Consider the following 22,219-nt stretch of genomic DNA (forward strand, 5'->3'; position numbering starts at 1 on the left):
AAGCATGATACTGTCGTATCGTTGTTTCAAAACAATATAGTAATAGTAACATGATCCTAAGCATCTTTATATTGATACTAATTAACATATACCGTTGTTTTGCAAATATTATGTGTACAATCATACAATACACTTAGTAGTAATAACAGCGTCATCGTGACGTATGTGATGTATCTGCCTTACTTACCGGATTCGCGATAACGGTCAGTCGATCATGTCTCGTGCATGTGTGCAATTATGGTAAAAGAAAGCAGAAAAGGAATATTTTCGCGTAAGCGTGTAAGGTGCTTCGATAAAAGGAAAAGAAGGAATGGGCAGTTCCTGCAGTTAGGCTAAAATTGTTGATCGGAGAATTTAGGCAGCGCATGCGCAGATGTGATTGTGTGCAAACATAACGACGTATAGGTCGATAACTTTTTGGATACGCGTTTATTCACGTTATGATGCCCTCGTACTTTGATATTTCATTTTTTAATAAATTCTGTTCATTCGGATGCATCTATTGCCCTTAATTCATCGCAATTTTGTCGTATTTCCCATATTAATGTACATTAGATGAAATTGAGAGAGTGGGAGAACTGGCAACGTTGCCAGAGTCGCTTGTTTAGTATGCGATGTTGCAGTTACTCGATGGTCTAGCATCAGAAGTGCAGTCCGTTTCTGGCATATTTACCGTAAATATAACCTGTTTCCACGTGTCGAAAAATTAATACTCCACTGTCCGAGATCTTCTTACACAATAATATAACGTAAGTTCATCAATTATTATCTTGATAATGTTCTGACGTAGGCTTAAATCCTCTGGATTTACGACGAGCATTCGTTGTGGGATTCGAAACGTTATGCGGATAAAACGTTTTATCAAAATTTTGTCCACTTATGTTTTAAACTACTTTATTCATCTTAATCCCGTTAGATTTTATATGGCGTTTGATAGGGCGTATTTCAAGGCTTAAAACGAAACAAATAATTTTTTTACTTGTAATTTTATATAATTTCTTAAAATAAATGAATCATGGATTAGCCGAGCATATTGTCTATAATGCAAAAATCCATGCATTGTTAAAATTAGCAAATGGGCCTTAAGACCCAAATCTACACGGAAGCATTTGCTGTTGCTATAGAGACGCTTTGACATAACAAGGGCACCATTTTAAGTAAGCTCGTGTACGCCATTTTGTTATTGTTTCTTCTAAAATATATACTCGATTATTTCATTAATTTGAAGTTAATAGAACTTTTTATTGTGCGAGAAGTATGATTCATTTGTTGCATATATCGTACTGTAGTATATAAATCAATAATATACAGGTACATATTTTCATGAAATTTGATAAATATGTCTTAATCATTTTTTAAAATCTTAGATATTATGTAGATACAAATAATATTGTATATGGCAGGACTGTCCAATTTGAGTTCAGGAGCCAAAATGCAAAACCATCAACGCAAAAAAATTCAATGTAAAATTTCATGGACTGTAAAGTGTGATAAGCGTCGCTCAGACTCGTATCAACACTACAGTCTCCGAAATCTTACTCATATTGATTTTTTTGCATCGATGGCTTTGCGTTTTGGCTCCGGAGCTCAAATTGGACACGCCCGGTATATGACCTTGAATGACCTTTTTCTACGAATTGTATTTATCGTTCATCAATAATACGTAACCAAAATATCATACTAATCGATTCAAACACGCGTAATGTTAGTTTGAAAATATTTTTTTATTTAGTCTAATGTAATTTTTGTGGAAATTTTCCGATACACACACACACAAACAAACAAACATGATTTGTTATTATAATTGCATTCATATAAAAATATGAAGGTTATGAACGCATAATATTTCGTGTTATCAGTCTTATATTTGTATGTTAAATATATTCAAGTATAAAAGGCTTCGTATCTTTTGAGACTCAGAATAAATTTGACGTTCCACAACTTTTTAATAATAATAAATATTAATAATAATAAATATTTTGGATTCTACTATCTAGTGCCATCTCATGTTAAATAAAAAATAATGTATTTGGTTACAATCAATTAGTGTAGGATTCTATCTTTGTAAACAAATTTTACAACTAAAATATGATAAATTTAAAGATAATTTCACATGTTTTAACATTGTTGCGATATAGACGACATAGCAGAGATGCGCAGATGCCAAATCTGAACCCCTGCCCCAGCACGAAATGGGTGGAGGGGACACGTACATTACAGAAGAGCCACGTACATATACGTGGCTCTTTCTTAAGGCCATCACACGTACACAAATTTTAGTCGTAACTGTTAAGCCGTAAGCAAATCGACTAATCACAATCAAAATTGCGGTCTTACGTTTTAAACGCTTGACTGTGATTAATAAATATGCTTACGACTTTACGGTTACGATTAAAATTTTTTTACGTGTAATGATCTTTAGTTTATGTATGTGCCCCTTCACCCATTTGGTGCGGGAATGGTTCAGATTTGGCATCTTGCGTAGTAGTCTAGTGTCCTTTGTCGTAAAGGTAACAAGAGATGGCGCTACTTGTTCAGTTGATCTTCCTAGAAAATACTGCGTATAAAATTAAATCATAAAATTGTACATTATATTTTTGACATTTTAAAAGTTTCGATACTTTAAGACTTAAAAAATTTTTTATTATATCCAATCTTCTGTACATTATATCATTTAGATTTTTCAAACGTGAAATGTTTTCATAAATTATATATATTTATGTATATAGATTTATATTGAACTTACTACTTTAATGGAATTGTTTGAATAAATTACAAAAGTTTCGTATGCGGTAATAAAGCAAGTTGTTATTGTTATCGTTAATGAAACATTCGGTAATATTTTTATTGTATTTTAAAATCTGATATTAAATTTTTTACACTATGTTCACAAATTTGTCGAAAGACATTATAAGTGAATTATTGTTCGTACGTAATTATATAAAAAGAGAGATTTTCTCCGATCATCTGTTTTTTTTTTAGTAGTGTTAAAATTACCAGGAATTTAACGTTTGACCAATGATGAGAGCCGAGGTTATGTTGAGTCTGTCTCTGTGAATCGCTTGTCATCGCGTTAGTGACCGCATAATTAGTAGACACTACAAGTAGACACAGAACATTTGGTACACCTAGTTTGCCAAACCTCAATAATTCAATAATTTGAAATCCGCTAAAAAAAAGAATAGTTATTTTTTATCGAATGTTTGGTAAATTGTAAATTTACCGACAAAATTTTCCGGACACATATTTTTTTTAACTATAATTGCGTAATAAGTTTTATTGGTTTCGTTATTAAGAAAAGAATGTAGTTCAGTTCGGATAATATTCGCACTGGGACATTTGGACATTTGAGGGGAAAGTAAGCGTATAAGAGATAAAATAGAAAGAATTCATTGAAGTAGGAATTTCTAAGATGTATGAAAAATCTTTTTAAAATAAGTTGATCGAAATAGCTGTGCTCTTCTACTGAAATAACCGCTCTAGTGCTAAAAATTTTCCTTTTTTGCGTATCAGAAAATATAACTTGTTTAATATCTTAGAAAATGAAAAGAGGGATAGTGTGTCAATTTGTTCTAAATATCGTTAAGATTATTCTTGATTATATCCGATTAATAAAAAATCCTATGAATATCGTATAATTTGACGTTAGAATTGTTTTATTGAAGGATGAGAAGTTTTGTCATAAGCATGCTTGGATAATATATGGATGTATGTAAACATGATTAAGGGAGGATTGTGATTTAGAAAAACGATTTTTAAGAGATTAAACTTTATTTATTTTTTAAAAGTAAAATGTTAAAAATAGAAATGTAAGGTTTTGAATAAATATTTATTTATATTTAAACATGTATGAATTTTTGAAAGTCTCTGAGCTCAATATTCTCAAAGCCACAAATCACTGCACATATCTTGTTTTAAAGTAATGATCTTGATGAAGTAATGATTGGAGGATTTCTATCCATTTTGAACAAACTAACAACAAATTTTTAATTTATATGATTATTACCAATATAATAATTATATATGAATATTACCATTGTCCTTACTAGAATCAATTCAATATTTTTAAAATTTATTAATATTTTTAAAATACTTTTTTATTGAGTAAAATTTTTTTAATAATAAGAACTTTGATATTTACAATGCCGCCATTTTGTTACATTTTAATATAATTTTAATAAATGATTTATTAAGACCGTATATGTGAATACACAATAAATCAAAATTTAAAGTTTATAACGTCGAAGCTGGATCTTTAATGCTTAAATAATTCAATGTGAATTATATATATTATATATGTACACCCAAGGATTTCGATTCTTTCCCTCGAAAATTTTCACAAACTGAGAAATGATCACCTTTTTACATTAATGCTCGTAGTCCGTGCGCGATTAACGACACGACTAAACCTTACGTCTGCTTACAACTAAATTTGACATAAAAACGAAATAACCTGAATTTTTGGAAGTTTCAAAAAAGTAACCGAGGGAAAGAATTGAAGTCCTTGAGTGTACATGCATATATACCATATTTGTAGTCATTCAAACTTAATATAATTTTATTGGTCATTAAGTCTGTTCTTTTTCCACCCCAAGTTCTGAACTGGTGTACACCGCTGCAATAAGTTAGAGTGAGACTGCTATAGTTTGTTTCATAACTTATTGCACTAATTCAGAATTAGTTCAGAATTCTTTGAGAAAGAACAGACCTTTAATACAGTCAATATAGCGCCATTCATAGGTCTGTTGTGGGACGCTGTTCTCTAACGTTTTATCGACAATTGTCACTATCGTTATTTAGCGACAGCCGCGCTTTCTTTCAGGATTATCCTGCCATTGGCTGTTGCTAGTTAACGATAGCGATAATCATCGATAAGACGTTTAGAGAATCCCGCTAGTCCTTTTTCAAAGAATTCCGAATTACTTCTGAACTAGTGCACAATAAGTTAGAGTGAAACAAGCTATTGCCTAAATTCTAAGCAGAATCGTAAGACTCGTAACATATTCCTGTAAGACTTGTAAGAATTTTTAAGTGCTTATACCTTTATACAATATTTTTGCAGATAGTTTCTTACTAGCCATAAAATTTACAAGAAATCGTAGATATTTACGTACATATATAATAATCGTACGTCTTACAATACATACGCATAAAATTAGTGACATCATATTTTTTTCCGAACTATTGTAATTCCACTGTGACGTGAATGTGACCTTTTGTTATGGGAGTTATTAGAGAGTGGTTCATTTGTACACTGTTGCAATTGCTCACTGCCAATCATAGCGATTTCTGTTACACATTAAAATAATTTAAAAAAGACGTTTCTTTCATCTAAGATAAAGATGGAAATAATATGTATTCTAATAATCTATAAATAAAGATTATAATCGATTATAAAGATAAGTCTAGATAATGGAGGATAAAAAAATAAGGTTGTTTTTTTTTTACCTTCAACTGATTTCCATTAAACAATTTTTTTTATTGTATAATCATTATAAATGTCAACAATAATCATTATATGAGAAAAAACGAATTTCTACTTTACCAAATTATGACTAAAATATTAAGAAAATCGTAACATAATATTAATTACGTAATGTAAACATTGTGATATTTGTAATTAGGAGAATTGCTTATCTCTTGCTAAAGAGCGATTTTTTCGAACACAAGTGCAAAATAGAATGTTTTATTCGATCCGCACTGTAATGTAGCTCAGGTCTGTCTAATTTGAGCTCCCCCCCCCCCCCGGAGCCAAAACGCAAAGCCATAAAAGACATTGACACAAAAAAATTCAATGTGAGATTTCAGTAAGATTTCAGAAATTATAAAGTGTTAATAAACGTAAGCGACGCTCGGGACTTAGGTTAGGTGGCGTGGATGTGAGCGGATGCGACTGCAATAGCTGCGATTTTTAGATTGTGTGATAATTAGAGAATAACAAATTGGTGAGTATAAAGCGATTTTTATAGAGAATAGTGAGAGCTTATCTAGAATAAGTGAAGGAGAGGCTGAGCGTAAAGCGAAAGACGAGATATCTGAAGATAAGAAATAAGAGAAAAAGAGAGGTTAGGATACCAAAAGATGCGGGAAAAACAAACAAGAAGGCGGGCAAGGGGAAAATAGATAGAGAAAAGAAATTAGTTTCCGAGAAGAAGGGTAATGGAAAAGAGGTATTATTTAATTAGGCGCTACTAGTAAGACAGAGAGAGATAGTAGAGATAGATAATAGAGCTACTAATAAGGAGAGGAGAGGAAGGAAAATTTACGAACAGATTAAGAAGGAATTTAGGACCATGTGCAAGAAGAAAAAGATAATGACTACGTCTACACGCACTGGTAAAACCGTTTTAATAAAAACCGTTTTAGTTAAAACCGGTGTTAGATGTCCTGTAAACATCTCTTAATACAGATGTTATTAAAACCGTTTTAGTAAATCCAAACCTCTTCTGAAACAGGTTTGACATTACTAAACCGTTTTACGATGGCCGTGTAAACGGTCTTCAATCGGTTTAACGTATCAAAATTCGATGTTATCAACTTTAGACGTTAAGGTTAAAAAATGACAAAGGATATTTCGTCTCAGGTTCCGTATCAGGTTATATAAAGCTATTTTATTTTTGAAGGTAAAATACGCCTGATCGTGTAAACAGGCACCAACATCGGAGTTTTTACTAAAACCATTTTTACCAGTACGTGTAAACGTAGTCAGAGATGGAGAGTTTTAAAATTAAGGAAAGGCTGTGGGAGGAAAATTTAGAATATTAAAGGAAAAGATGCGAGAGAGAGAGAGAGAGAGAGCTGATATAAGGATAAACAGGAGAAAATGGAGAAGGAATATAAGAAGAGATAAGAGAGTTTAGAAAGAATGTACAAGGAAAAAATAGAAGAGATGGAAACAATAAAGGGGATTTAAGAGGGATGGAGAAGGAGAAAGGAAAGGGAGAATGCAGGAGCATATTTAATGAGAGCAGGAGCGTGGTAAGCAGGAGAGGGGAAGAACAAGATTTTGGGAGAGCATGGGAGGTTTAAGTGTAAAGGAGGTAGCAGTATTAAGAAAAATGGCACGGAAAAGGAAATGGAAGAGAGAAAACGTAACGTGGTAATAAAGAGGTGTTAGATCAGTAAAGTGCTTACTGAGCGACGAAAAGAAAAATAAAGCTTGGGCAAAAAATTTTATATAAGAAAAGATTGGGATGAAATGTTAAATAGAGACATGTTGGAAGAATGGATGAACGTTGCTCAGACGCGTATCAATATTTTACAGTCCCCGAAATCTTAGGGAGCGTTTATACTGGCCGTATGCTGTAATCTATAAGAATTAATTAATCATAATCGAGTATTCCCTTTTTACAGTCAAATAAGAAGGGAATACTCGAATGTAATTGATCAATTCTTATAGATTACGGCATATGGTTACGGTCAGTATAATCGCTCTCTTATTCACATTAATTAATTTTTTGCGTCGATGGTTTTGTGTTTTGGCTCCGAATTTTCTATAGGAATTGTGTCAGAAATTAAATTGATAATAAAAATACTACTCAATTTTATTCTCACATTTTTATTCGTACAGTTTGTTTCACTCTAACTTATAAGTTCAGAATTCTTCGAAGAAGTAACCCTTTGTTTCACAGACAAATTCATTTGTTTCAACATGACGATCTAAAGTGCGTTCGGGAAGACGCTATTAGCGCTATTTGTGTCAGTCTATCTTCATTACACGTAAACAAGGATAGAATGACACAAATAGTGCTAATAGCGTCTCCCCGAACGCATCTCTTACCTAGCACAAGAAAGTAAGCACATCGGCTAACCGGTCATCTCTTTCCTTCAAAGTTAGCAAATAACTCAAAAGACTGAAGACTTATATGTAAGCATGTGTAGTGTGTTCGAAACATTCTATTCGCAAAAGAACCTCATTTATCTGTTGCGAGTATGACAATCGCTTTGCGTTATATCGTGTTTTAAAATTTATCACAAAGAATTTTTGAACTTTATTTCGAACTTTTAAAATATATCATTTTTGTTATATAATAATAATAATATACATATGCAATTTATATTTTTCTTATCTATCTTGAAAATCTTTATATAAGAATAGATTTTTATATCATATATACCATTATAAAAATGTGAAAATAATTCTAATAAAGTATTTAAACAACAAAGTTTCAAGACAAAAAAATTTTTTCCTTATCGGGACGAAAAACCGATTTATTGGCTCTGAAATGATCTCAACTTTTTCATAGTTCATTACTGTGGCATATATCTCAAAATTCTAAATTGGAAACTGTAGAAAGTCGTCCGAAAATCGCCCCGCTCTTTAAACTATTTTAAAAGTCAGATAGAAGTTATAACATCAACGTTATTAAATCGAAATTTAGAACTTATATAATACTAACTATGTGTAAACATACTAACAATAAGTAATGGATATTTTTTAAGCTATGATCTATCAAAGGTATGAAACTTATGCTTTTGTAGAACTAGTACGTAAAAGTAGTAGTTTGATACATTTTAGAAATTCTTTAAAATATGTGTCTCATTCAATCCTATAACTTTTCAATTAATTTGAAAGAGGACAATATTGATACAAAAAATGATCATTTTGATGTTTCTATTCAATATCATTTGCACGCGCGAAAACGATGGAATTAAATGTGATACATTTTCAAGGATTTTCAGAACATATTAAAACTTTGCTAGTTGTACACTAAAGAGCGCAAGTTTTATATCTATTTAATACACCATGGCTTAAGAATTATCTATTATTGAGTCTGATGTCCATGACATCTTTTGTTCACTAGATTAATAAGCTACATCATACGTGAAAACTAACTCATTTTATCAGGATCCAATTACGCGATTCTTTACCTTGAAAATCGTTTTCTAGGTCAGAATCCTCACTTAAGCAATGAGAGCGAATTAATTACTCAAGATCAAAACTGCAGAATCTATATTATGGTCAAATATTGGACCTAAGATCGAAGTGAGCCGACGAAAATCGATCGTTCTACAATACGGTGAAGAGCTAGATGCTATTTTCCCCACCATGAACTCTATCATTGGTGCGCCGAGCGAAAGGGAAGGGTTCTATTCATCAACCGTTCAATAAAACGAATCTGAGACGAAGACTTTATGAGCAAATGGTTAAAAGATTTCATATGAATGTTGGACATCGTCAAGAAGGTGATTATAAACTAGGCCCAATATACCTAAGTAATTAGGATTATGAAATTGTATAACAGTAATTATGCAAATATATGCTACTCGTGGCAATGTGATAAAATCGATAAGACCTTATTTGTATGCATATGTTCAATTCGAATATAAATAATTTGTTATACAATATATGAAAAAGAAATATATGAAAAGGAAAAATTCGAATGGAATGAAATGGTGTGAATGCAGCTGTCAGAAACGAGCCATGTTTTTGGCTTTGATGTCATGTTGATGCCAATGGCAAATAAGAGACCTAATTTAGAATTACGAATTGCTGTACACCTTCGCAGTTGCTCCAAACGAATGTTACTGGAGCGGCAAAATTTTTTTAAAAATAAATGTCGGTATATATGTGCCAGTTAAAATAAAGATTTCCTTATTGCGCAGCGAATCGGGAAACGTCACAAGCGCAGTTTCTGCTCGTATTTTTCGACGCTTCGTGCACACTCGGCGATCTCCGGGACGGAAACTCGGGGCCTAAGTGCAGTGTACTTCACGCTCGATGCGCAGATCTGTCGATGACGTTGAGGCTAGTTCGCGCGGTTTCTTTAACTCGCGTTTGATAATACGAAGGAAGCGATGCGGGGAGCGGCGATAACGACATACTTATTCGCAACGTTCCGCAAACCTGTTCTGTTCTCCAAGTGTCACCGTACGCTTCGTGGCGTCTCGTTTGTACGGAACGAACGTCACTAATAAAGCGTACTCTTTGCAATTACAGCTCCTTTGTGCGTTCTTGATCTCATACTCTTCGATGCAAAACAAATCTGCTTTGTTTAAGGGGCATGATCTTTTTAAGGTGACACACTTTTTAAGTGATTTTACACAGACAAGTGCGTATCCGTCTCAGATTGCACGACAGCATGACTCACCGTGATGGCTTTCACCTGAATTAAAAAAAAAAGAAACGCGAGATCACATCGAGAATCACGAGGAATAAAAGCCGTTCCTTCTTCAAATGTACACCCTTCACGTTCGTAGAAGGAATACGCTGTACAACTTTCAGTGGGAGATACTTGTCCTCGGTCCGCCATCTTTCGTCTCGATAAGGTCAGGGCCCTTGGCCCTCTAGGCAGGGGCCTGATTGTACCGTTCGATGTCCGTGACATCAACACAATTTCCGCGACAATTTGTGCACATTCGACGTGCAAACCTTTTATTTTATCGGGATGTCGAATTTATGCGCCAGTCGTTATGGTCAGCAAAATAGTGTGACCTCGTGCACGATGGGCATCGATCCAGAATAAAGCGCGCTTGCGCGCGCGCGTACATGGTACAGTAAGCGTCAGAATGTTAATGCTTTCGTTCAGCGGATAACTTCTACGCATCGATTGCTAAATCAAGAATAAACGACAGTTTCATCGAAACGTTAAACAGATATGAATTCCGTTTGGGCCCCTCCAAAAAAAGAGACGTACGTCTTTATAAAAGACGGAAAAGTGGTTAAACGTACCATATGTACGGAAAATGGCGGGGGAGGAGGAAAGAAGAGGGAGAAAATATTTCGAACATAAGCCATTTTCACATGTAAGGTTTGTTCGCGTCGCATGCTCCAGCATGCTTCGACGTGTTCTTGCCATAGTTCCTACTCACTCCAACGAGCGCGCTTCAGTGAATAGGAACTATGGAAGAAATAGGAACATGTTAGAGCAGGCGACGCGAACAAACCTGTAATTTCATCTTTTTAGTTTCTCTTTTTAGGGTACATGCCAAAACGTCTTTTCCGAGGAAAATTTTACTCGAAGTATATAATACACGTAACATATATAGAATAAAGTCTTCCATGGAGAGGACATTTTGGAATGTACCCTCTTAATTATTAAGGGTCTTTCTTTTAGTTTGGAGTAAAAAACACATTTTGCGGGTGCAAAGTTTATTGACAGTGGAATACTCGTCTCTATATTCTCACTTGTTTTGTCCTAAAGATATCGCAATAATGGATGCTTTCCATTTAGTGGCACAAATCAACACAAACATCGTTCTATCTTTCTCGATATTCAGAGAGGAACAAAGATAGAACAACGCTTATGTCGACTTGTGTCACCAAATGGAACCCAGTATTGTTATTCAAAACTGGGTATCGATCATGTAATGTTTTCTCCAGCACGGAAACGCAAAAATGAAAATTTTTGTGTATGTATGTACATATGGAGGGATGAAAGTGGGGTGTAAGTCACTTTTATGATGATCGAGAAACAAATTAATACGACGAAAAAATAGACGGGAAAAAGAAGTTAAATAGTACTTCAGTAGACTCCATCTCAAGTCGATAAGTTTAAAAAAGTGACTTACATCATTATCGTTCTTTGACCACTTCGTGTATACACACACATGCAAAAAAAATTTCATTTTACGTTTCCGCCCTGGGGGAAAAGTTATACATGGTTAACCTCCTGGGCCCCTATTCTTGAAAAATATCGCATACAAAAAACTAGGGAAATACTATAGTATGCGTCACATATATTATAGCATTTCCCTAGTTTTTCGTATGCGATACTTTTCAAGAATAGGGGCCCTGGGACCCTATTATTAAACAAATATCGCATACGAAAATGGCAATTCCGTATACAATCGACCAATCATAGTGGAGAAACTATCATTTTCGTATGCGAAAATTATTCGTATGTGCTCAAGACTAGGGCCCTTACTCGGTTCCTGCTGTCAGTCTGCCACGAGATTGCCTCGCGCGTAGATACTGTTCGGTTTCTGTCGCCAATCTGATAATGAGAACAGGTTCTGTTGACAACGGAAGCGGAATACGGTCGCAGTTGATGTCAGTCTGTTGACATTACTGATCAAATCTGCTATCAATCCGCCGATATTCTGTTAACATTTTGTTTACTGGGTACATAAAAATTTTCACTTTTCACGTTTCTACTTTAGAGAAAAAGCTACATGATCGATACTCTGGATCAGAATTATCTGCCGCGTTTCCCTTCTTTTTCCCGTCTATTTTTATTGTATTAATTTATTATGTTCGGTTTCGGTATAGAAACAGATTTTATAGAAAGGTTACCCAAGAGACGCAAATAGTGCCTCAGCTGTAATGATGCCGACTCTACGATTGGCTACTTTTTTCGTTGACTATACTTTCGCGAACATAGTTGATGACACGGCATCACTGTCGAATACATATTACATATACGCGACAATGGCGCTGTCAATCGGGATACGTGAAATGGAACGTGCCTGTCTCGTATAATTTTTATTTTAGGGATATTAAATATGATTTTGAAATATTTTATAAAGCAGCTTTAACAATTGAATATTTTTATTGTAAATAATTTATTAAACTGAAAAAATATAATTTATGATATAATATTAAAAAGAAAATTATGCTCTAGTCAATGTTACACATCATAAATGTTATTAGCAACATAAAAGAACCAAATTTAGACAAATATAAATGCGCTGTTTTATGATTGTAGTAAGAATGTTGTGATAATAAAGTTGTGATTTATAAATGTTTAGTGGAGTATCAATTTTTTTCGTTAATTTTCTAAATTACCTTTGGTTTAACAGTAATCGAGTTAACGTGATCTCTGACAATATATTATGTATGTATACATATAGTGATATATGCTATAAGTACAGATATATATTAAGTATATTGAATAAAATTGTATTACTATATTGTGTATACATTTCTCATGTAGTTTTCTATCTAATTATAGATTGAAAGGTATTTAATAGTCAAGATAAATGAACAGTAACATTTTACTGTGCTCAATTTTATAATGGAGAAGGCACGAACTGAAATAGTAGGCAATTCAGAATCTAGTTCTACAGTTTCAAGTGTCAATAGAATTGATATTGACGAACTGTCAAAAGAAAAAGAAGATGAATTATTATTTGGTGGGGAAGAAGAAGGAGACGATGAAGATACACTGTCTGATGATAGTTTACGCTTGAGATTATCTGACGATGAGGATGCTGAGCAAGATACTACAGTAAATGACACAAATATCGCGAAATTAAAATCACAGAGTAGAACAATTGGTATGTAACTATTTGTTATTTGTGAAAATTGGATTGATACACATATTACTAAATATTATTAAATAATTTCTGAATGCATGTTATTAAGTTATTAAATAATTTCTGAATGGTAACTTGATATATTTTTTCCATTGTGTTTAATGGAATTTAATGGAATTATATTTAAAATAATTTACAAATCCCAAAATATTGATAAAATGTTAAATCTAGAAATATGAAATACAAATGTCACAGAGAGAGAGAGAGAGAGAGAGAGGGGGGAAGAAAAAAAGTAGGTTTTAAACTGTGATTAAATAAAACAGAATTTTTTTTATTTACTGAAATGACCGCATTTGTTCGCATCTATATTAATATTTTGATTTCAGAACAACCAATTTCAGATACAATCATAGAGGAGACATTGTCTTCTGATCTACAGCAGACTGTAGAAAAAGTTTCTAAGCCTGATATTGAAAAATCAACGCAGGAGATACACAACACAGGTAATACCTTTATGAAAAGCCACATTGTAAATAATTATCAAGTTTTCACAAAAAGCTAGTTTTTAAATTGGATTTGTATTGTAGTCACATATTGTTCTTGTATTGTTCTTCATCTTAAAGATATTAAAAACAAAGAGAGAAATTAATTATATCATCGAATCTGTTGCAGCAGTTAAGATTCCAGAAAAATCAGCATTGAGTGAATATACATCCGAAAACAAACAAATACAAAATAGTATAGGGAATTTGGAAAATACCAGAGCGACTGTTAATGAATCTAGTGAAAAGTGTACGTTCACATCTAGCAAAGACTTAAAAATTACGGATGTAAAAAATGAGTGTTCAAATATAGCATCTGAACAACATATAACATCAAAAAATGATAATTTATCTATAATAAATAATTGTACACAACAAACAGATAATCTTCGAAACGCAGGACTAATAATTCACAATGAAGAAAATCTAAACGAGACAGCCAATGATAGTAAAGAAATAATTACGACAAATACCTGTGAGCTAAATAAATTAGATAATGTAGACAATAATAAATCTTGTGTAGATTCTGCTAATATTAAAATTTATAATGGTGAAAAATCGTCTACTATTACAACTATTTCTAACAGTAATGATGATAATTTAAAAGATAAAATAATAGAAAAACATATTAAAAACGATAATCAATCTTTGAAATGCTCATATACCGAATCTAATGTTACTTCTGATTATGTGGATTTAGTAAAATCCGAAAATTCTAATGATAATGATTCATCTCATAAAGACACTATTGCACATAAAAGTAAAAACAATAATTTAGAGCCTGTGGACACAACAGAAAATACATCAAATGTATCAAAAATCACAGAGAAAGTGACGAATATTTCGTTGATACAAAATCAAAATGATTTATCCAATATTAAAGACAACGCAGAAGTAAGGAACAAAGACAGTGATACTAATGATAAATCTGTAATCGAAACTGTAAATAATCCATTAGGACAAACCGTTTTATTAACACTTAACGATGTAAATGATTTTGATAACGATAATGGAACTAAAAACGTTGACACTGTTATTCCAAGAAGAAAACGAATTAAAAAAACAATTGATACGGTACAAGATCATGCCGAGGAAATACAAGGTAGGAAATATTTAACGTCAAAAACAGAAATGGCATTTCATCAATTTCTGTAATTAAAACTGAAGAAAAAAAGAAAACATTAAACAGAACAATCTGATAAAAATCTTAACAATTTTGCGTAGTCAAGTGCAGTATTATTTTATTCTAAGTGGATTTATGGATAATTTATATATACAACTTTTGGTTGGACGCAAAAATTTTTCAGGATATGTTGCATGAAATATTTTGATATTTATACATATTTATTTTAATATAAAGTATGTGATAAATATATCGAGAGAAAAGATATTAGAGATAATCATTTAAACATTTAATTCTGTTAATATCAATTATAAAATATATATATATTCTAAAATAAATAATTTCTCTGTACATATTCTCTGCGTGCTTTGTTGTCGAATATAATATCTCTTATTATGGGTTATTTGTCATTCTTGCTATATACTTTTTAATATATATGTTAGAATATTTTTGTATTTTATTATTACAGAGGAAAAGGAGAGTGGACGAGAAAAGCGGAAGACTGCTAGAAATGCGGAAGAGATAATCAAGAAAAAGTATCTTAACAGCGACAGCGATTCTAACGATAATACGGAACAATTAGTAAATAATAAATTGAATCAGGATGTAATTCCTGTACCACCTTTAGTAGCGATAAAACGTAATTGTCCAGACAGCGAGGTTTTTAATGGTATTAAAAAAGCGAAAATGAATATCAATTCTGAGGAAGAGAAAGATGTCACACAATTATCTTTTATTGAGAAATTTTTCCGGAGAGATATTAAAGAGAAATTACCAAAACTTACACAGGAGGTAAAAAATATTTACATTAGAATAGAATATTTTTTAATGATTTGTTATATCTACGAAAAATCTCAATTGATTACGAAAACTAAAATTACTTACTAAATATTACTTTTATGATAATGTTACTTTAATGCCTAAGGAACTGGAAGAGCTTCTGATTCAAAAGATCGTCGAAACGATTGCGATGCGCAGTGAAATTGGACAGCTTAGAGAACAAGCACGCATATCAGAAAAATATCAGGAAATAACACGTACAAGGATGGAGCAATTAATGAAGCAAGTGAAGGATTTCGAGACGGTTCTGCATCGTAATGAGTCAGACCGCCGTTCAAATCCCAACAAATCTGTTGCCCCTATAAAGATAAACAGATCCGTAGGCTTGCAAGTCAACTTCATAACGGTATTTATTTATCGCAGAAATATATTTTAATATTATATTTCCGTGGTATTTCCTAATGCTGATCGAGATTAAATGCTTTACTTGAATAGGAACACGGAATACAGAACTTACGGCAGACTGCAAATCTCAAATCTGCAGTAAACATCATAAACAACAGTAGTTCTCCATCTTCTGTTGAAACAAATAACAATTCATCAAGCCCAAGACGTGGTGGAATCAAAGTAAGATCACCGCGACCTATAGTGACCATGCCTATTCCTGTAATGACACAGAATTCAGCCCAAACGGCGCCTCTTATTTCAACTGTGACACCCGCGGCTTTAGTTGTTGCTAAACCCTTGGAACCTCAACACACTTTAACGTTGTCCAATCAGCCTGCGAATATGAAGCCAATCTTAACTACCGTAAGTAATATGAAATTTTATTTTTTAACTATTAACATTTATATAGCTAATACAAATCATAAAACTTATAAATTATAATTTTACATTAATACAAACTTTATGTAGCCGCAACAGCAGATTCAGTCGCAGTCACAGCAGGCTATTGTCTTAAATGGTAAAATAAGTCAAGTAAATCGTGCGATAGCTCCAAAGCCAAGAAATAACGATCTTATCGATCTTACGGATGAGGAAGAAAAGAATAAATGTATGTTCATATATATTCGCTCGTAAAAAAATATGGGTATTATATCGATATAGTGCCCGTATTTTTTACGGGTAATTATATTTTTCTATATATATAGGCTAAATATTTACACATTATATATACATATACATATATGTATTATATATAAATGGTCTTTTTTAAGGCCACAATCCATCTCTATCATAATAATTAACATTTGTAATTATCACGTTTTCCATATTATCTAACATGTCGAACCTTATATTCAACAGCAAATGTAAAAGTTACGACTATAACTACAGCTCCTATAATTGAGCAGCCATTGAATGCAACATCGAAATCTGCGCAATCATTCCAAAGGGTATTGCAAACAATACCGGCAAATGTAGCAATTACGACACAATCGGCTAGTATAAAGGTGATAACAACTAGTCAACAGCCAGCACCAACTGCCCTTGTTGTAAGTATTTCTCATATCTTTTTTTTATTACATATTAGGGTGTTTACTGAAAAAAAAACAACATACACGCACGTGCGTGCATAATGTACATACATATATAGTTACATATTTATTTTTTTAGAATAATGTGAATCCGCCCAGGCTGGCGTACGTAATGCAAAGTAGTACGGGCTCACCAAGACAGGTGCTGATAGCATCGAACCCTAATCAGCAAGTACAGGTTCAAAACAACGATTTCTTCAACATTCTGTCTAAAAATGTGAATGTTAATTATAATGTTTATGAAAATAAAAAATTTTAATATCTTCTAGATACGGCCAGTGAACACACCTAATAGACCACCCTTTTCAACTGTCACTTACAAGGGTAATTAAATTATTTTAAAAGAAACATATTGTACTACTATTCTGTTTTAACATTATAAAACTATGTTTTAGAAGAATTACAATGGAAAATGATTATAGAAAATGATAGTGATGTTTTTTGTTGCAATATTTTATATTATGTTATTTACTTCATTGTCTTGTCGACAGGAATATCAACGATCACGAATGGTACTGTACGTGTACTAACCACGCCAGTTCTGTCAAATGTACAAATAAGTAAGGTGAATATCAAAAGTAACGATTCTACTCTTACAATGTTTGTTCAGTGATTATTATTTTAGGATTGTTTTATTTCAGCATCCAGCACCTCTGCCAGACATTCCAAATTACGCATCGACGCCTGGCTGGAAACTCCCACCGCCTGCACCATCGTTGAAGATTTCAAAAGTGCCAAATGGTAAATTATGAATGTCTCTATGTTGCACAAATAATTCAAATTCAATAATTTTTTGGCTTTCACGAGAATTTTCTTCAGAGATGCCAAAAGGTTTCGAGGTTATTATCATATCATGATCCATTGCTAATACCAACGTTTCATGGATCTTGTCACGCACTTCCTCAGGGCGAGGAGTGTACTGATACTGAACTGCTCCTCCGGAAGATTTCCTTTATATAAACTGTATTGATTTGTATTAGCCAATGGATCATGACATGGAAGTAACCTGCAAACCCTTTGGCACCTCTGAATTCAAATTCAACTTTTAAGCTGCGAAATTCTTAATAATATTAATTCTTATTACATCAATAGGGATAGTGCTATCTTGGAACATGAGCCTGTCGGATAAATATGCGGAGATCGCGAGTTATCAATTATACGCGTATCAAGAAGTCGCTGGTGTAAATCCCAACACATCATTATGGAAAAAAGTTGGGGATGTGCGTGCACTGCCACTTCCCATGGCGTGTACGTTGACTCAGGTAAATTGAAGCAACGTTATAATTCGTCAGCGAGACTAGAGAGAAATCTGAGAGTGGACATCCCGGTCTTTTTCATGTACCAAACCTCGTAGGGTAATGTCCACGTTTTTGTGATTCTTTTCCATACTATTACGTGGATTAGACAAAGACGAATAATCAACTTTAATTGTTTGTCCTTGTCTAAACGTGGACATTACCCTATGAGATTTGATACACGAAAAAGGCCGGGATGTCCATTCTCAGGTTTCTCTCTGGTGAGACAGAACGAGTCTCTTGCGAGTTTTTGATTGATATTTGCAGCACTATAAAAGCAATTCTTGTTACAGTTTTCTGAGGGTAATAATTATTACTTTGCGGTTAGAGCGGTTGATACACATTCTAGAAAAGGACAGTATAGTATGCCTGGCAATATCTCTTTGTAGAGGAGCGACATCAAGTTTCAGAAGATCCCAGTTCTTTCTGTTTCTCCTTTATTTTTTTTGTACTTCTGTGTTCAATGCGTAATTGTGATAAAAATAGTTTGTAGATAATATCTCATAATATCACAGTACGAATCTGATTTGACGATTGATTTAGCTAATGTTTATATTTCGGATTATTGAATCCAAATGTAGCAACTATTCCCATTGATATTGCACTTATAAATGCTTCCAATCGCACACACATAATTTGTATATAATTCCCAATTTGAAATAGAATATCTTGTTTCTTTTTTATTCATTTCTTTTAACAGGTGAATTTTCATACATTCTTTTGGGGCAAAATATTGATTTTACAACAATTGTAATTTATTAACGACATTTTTACGATAAATCCATGAAATTATTTGAATGTTTTTTTTTTTCGATTTTTATTGCTCATGACAACAACCTGTCACAATGCATAATATAGAAAATTCTAGTCAAAAGTTTTCATACAATTAAAACATGTTAATATTATTCGAAGACTGGTTTTGGAGGAAATGCATTATTATTTGAATTCAATTGAAGGTGCTCTAAGACAACAATGCTTGATTGTTTGCGCTGAGTGTTACTGAATGCTAAACAAAAGATAGTGATAGACAACGACCGATAGATATAACAATTGTAGCATAAAGTGGAGAATGTTTTGTACATTAATTATTGCTTGGTTTAATCTTAGTTCATCGTTGGATGATCCATTATTTAAAATGTTAGATGAAAAATTACTATAGCGCGCAAAAAGTTAATTATATTGCGAGATATATATATGTGTATATATATATATATATATCTGTATAACTACAAATATATGAGCATATGCATATATGTATATGTTTATTATTTATTTTTAACATTTTAATAACATTATTCACTTGTATCCAATTTCAATGTTTCTGTTAAGATAGATCTATTTGTAATAAAGAAAAGTTATATATGCAATACGGTATAATGACTGAAGCATTCTCCACTAATTTATACGAAAATTATCTCGTTATTGTCACTTTTTATTCAACATTCAATTGCGAAGGGTTAATCGGCATACTGTCTTATGTCTTCTTCGGGTTTTAACTATTATTAATGATACAAGATAGGAAAAACTTACGTATGCCATGCTTTTTTCCTAAACTGACAGGCATTAATTAAATTATTATTTAATTTACATGGGGTATTTCTCAGTCTGGTTTCCAAATTGACATTTTCCAGAATTTAGCATATAGTTATAATTACTTTGGATCTGATTACCTTGGATTTGCTCAAATTTTTGTACAGCTAAATTCAGATGAATTCATAGCACTAATCTACGTTGTAAGAAAATCTCTTCTCATGAACGATAAACACATTATTTCAATCGCTCGTATGTAAATATCAACATGTATGTATACATACACATATCGCACATCGTCATTTATACATAAACATAAGTGTATTTGCGATATATATACTAATTCAATTTAAATTAATAAATTTCATTTACTCGTATGATAAGATAAATCGTTAAATTAATCATCCCTTTTGTATATATAATATAAACAATAAAGTTTTCAATTAATTAAACTTATAATTCTGAGATCATCTTTTATTCGTCATATATTATCGTCATATGATCGTTTTTTTCAATTCAGTGGCTTTATTCTGTAACTCTTAATGCAAAGTTTCGTTATCGTTTATCATGGTAAAATAACTGCGCAATGATAGAACAGCCCTAGCAGCAGAATTTTATAACTCGTTATGCAACAAGTAACTTGTTATATCGACGCTCATACAGACAGTTGCACAGATATCTTATGTAGTAAAAAAGCTGCGCAATTATCATTAGAAACACATAACGACTGCATAATGAGATTAATGAGTTACAGAGAGAGAGAATACAGACTCTGGTGTGATTCGTTTTGCGCTTGACAGTATCGTTTGTCCTTGTTTAATATATTGATAGACAACAAGGATGAACTGATGCTTACAGCATGTGAATGTGGAAACGGAATACACCTCCAGTCACCCCCAGTCCAAGCATATATTTATGTTAATAGTCTAAGCATATATTTATATTTAAATATGCATATTTTATAAAAGATAAAAAAGATGAGTGTATGATGATTTATAATTTACGAATTAAAAAGTATTTCTGACTTATTTTAAAGACCCTCTAATCGGAGTCGCGACATCAGAAAGCCGTATTTTGATTGGTCCGGCATGTTTCAACACAATTCCCGCCTATATTTGAATACTATATTCGTGTTACTCTTAAATTTCAACAATATAATTAAAATTAACTATTTTAAAGGCATTAAGATTTCTTACATTACATGAAATAACGCATGTGAGAAAAGAATTTGCTGTTGCAGGCGTCCAATTTTTCACACGCATTTGCCCAACATCTTTCGCTAACATTTTTCGCCCATAAAGCACGACGTTTAGCATTTCGAGGAAATGCTTTTAATATGTGGCCTTTGGCTATTGAGTTGTTACAAAATGGAGCTACACACTCAACCATTTTTAATAACTTTCTTCAATAACTTTTAATACAAATTATAGAATACAATAATACGCATGTTCCATCAGCTGCCGTCAGCACAGATAGGTTAGAAATGCGTTAAGGTTAGACAGACTAATATATTTCTCTCTCTCTGTTATCAATTTTGTTGAAACTACTACCCTGTATACAAAAGTCGGCTCAAATCGTTTCGTGTCGCGACTCTGATTAGAGAGTCTCTAAAGATCCAATAACAATAAATTAATCTCATTATTATTGGTCCATTATGAGCCGACAGTCAGAGTTGGCAGTCGAGTCAGAGTCGGGAGCCTGTAATGCGATTACGGCTTAAGGCCGAAATCAGACTAAGCATTAAAGATTGAGATTGAAGATTGAAGATTGAAATTTGACCAATGAGGACAAAGGGATTTTAGCTTCTATTGTTTTGATTGGTCAAATTTCAATCTTTCAATCTTCAATCTCAATCTTCAATGCATAGTCTGATTCCGGCTTAAGGAGTTGCGCAGAATAAAAGGAACAGGAAACAGAGAATAAGAATTTCAACCTATCAGAAACTATGTATTCCACATATATGATTTCTGATAGATTGAAGAGCTCACTGAGTGCTCAGTGAGCGGTTGTAGTACTGAATGCACCCAGTATGAACGGACAAAAATTAAATCTTGCTATCTCATCGCTCATCGCGCATCGCCCATCGCGTCCAGTGTGAATTAGGCATTATGCCTACTGCACACTGGATTAGAGTCCTATATATAAAGAGGAGCGACATTGACGTCCGAGTTTCTGATTGGCAGTCTGATATGTATTCTGATTGGATATCCCCTCCTA

General features: G+C 32.8%; 1 protein-coding gene across 3 annotated transcripts; it reads left to right on the forward strand.

Moving 5' to 3' along the window:
- The first annotated feature begins 628 nt into the window (after window positions 1-628).
- wde (Fibronectin-III type domain-containing protein windei) lies at window positions 629-19,193 on the forward strand. 3 transcript variants are annotated; one of them, XM_018449823.1, is made up of 16 exons: window positions 629-749; window positions 8,891-9,186; window positions 12,894-13,218; window positions 13,584-13,700; window positions 13,870-14,841; window positions 15,332-15,654; window positions 15,788-16,048; window positions 16,138-16,452; window positions 16,558-16,696; window positions 16,948-17,135; window positions 17,257-17,355; window positions 17,447-17,501; window positions 17,669-17,742; window positions 17,819-17,918; window positions 18,270-18,439; window positions 18,766-19,193. In XM_018449823.1, the coding sequence occupies exons 3-16, from the start codon at window positions 12,957-12,959 to the stop codon at window positions 18,859-18,861; spliced, it is 3,171 nt and encodes a 1,056-aa protein (XP_018305325.1). In that variant the 5' UTR covers window positions 629-749; window positions 8,891-9,186; window positions 12,894-12,956; the 3' UTR covers window positions 18,862-19,193. The 3 variants fall into 3 exon arrangements, with proteins under 3 accessions (XP_018305325.1, XP_018305326.1, XP_018305324.1); XM_018449822.1 differs by lacking the exon at window positions 629-749 and adding an exon at window positions 5,869-5,945; XM_018449824.1 differs by lacking the exon at window positions 8,891-9,186.
- Window positions 19,194-22,219: the final 3,026 nt, after the last annotated feature.

The sequence above is a fragment of the Mycetomoellerius zeteki genome, unplaced genomic scaffold (genome assembly GCF_001594055.1).
Source record: "Mycetomoellerius zeteki isolate Tzet28-1 unplaced genomic scaffold, Tzet1.0 scaffold25, whole genome shotgun sequence".
Classification (NCBI taxonomy): Eukaryota; Metazoa; Arthropoda; class Insecta; order Hymenoptera; family Formicidae; genus Mycetomoellerius; species Mycetomoellerius zeteki.

Excerpts from the sequence above, each read along its gene's own strand:
- wde (XM_018449823.1), top strand. The coding sequence starts at position 12,957 with ATGGAGAAGGCACGAACTGAAATAGTAGGCAATTCAGAATCTAGTTCT. Across the intron at positions 15,655-15,787 it reads TACCAAAACTTACACAGGAG|GAACTGGAAGAGCTTCTGAT; the intron begins GTAAAAAATATT and ends TTAATGCCTAAG. Across the intron at positions 17,356-17,446 it reads ACCCTAATCAGCAAGTACAG|ATACGGCCAGTGAACACACC; the intron begins GTTCAAAACAAC and ends AATATCTTCTAG.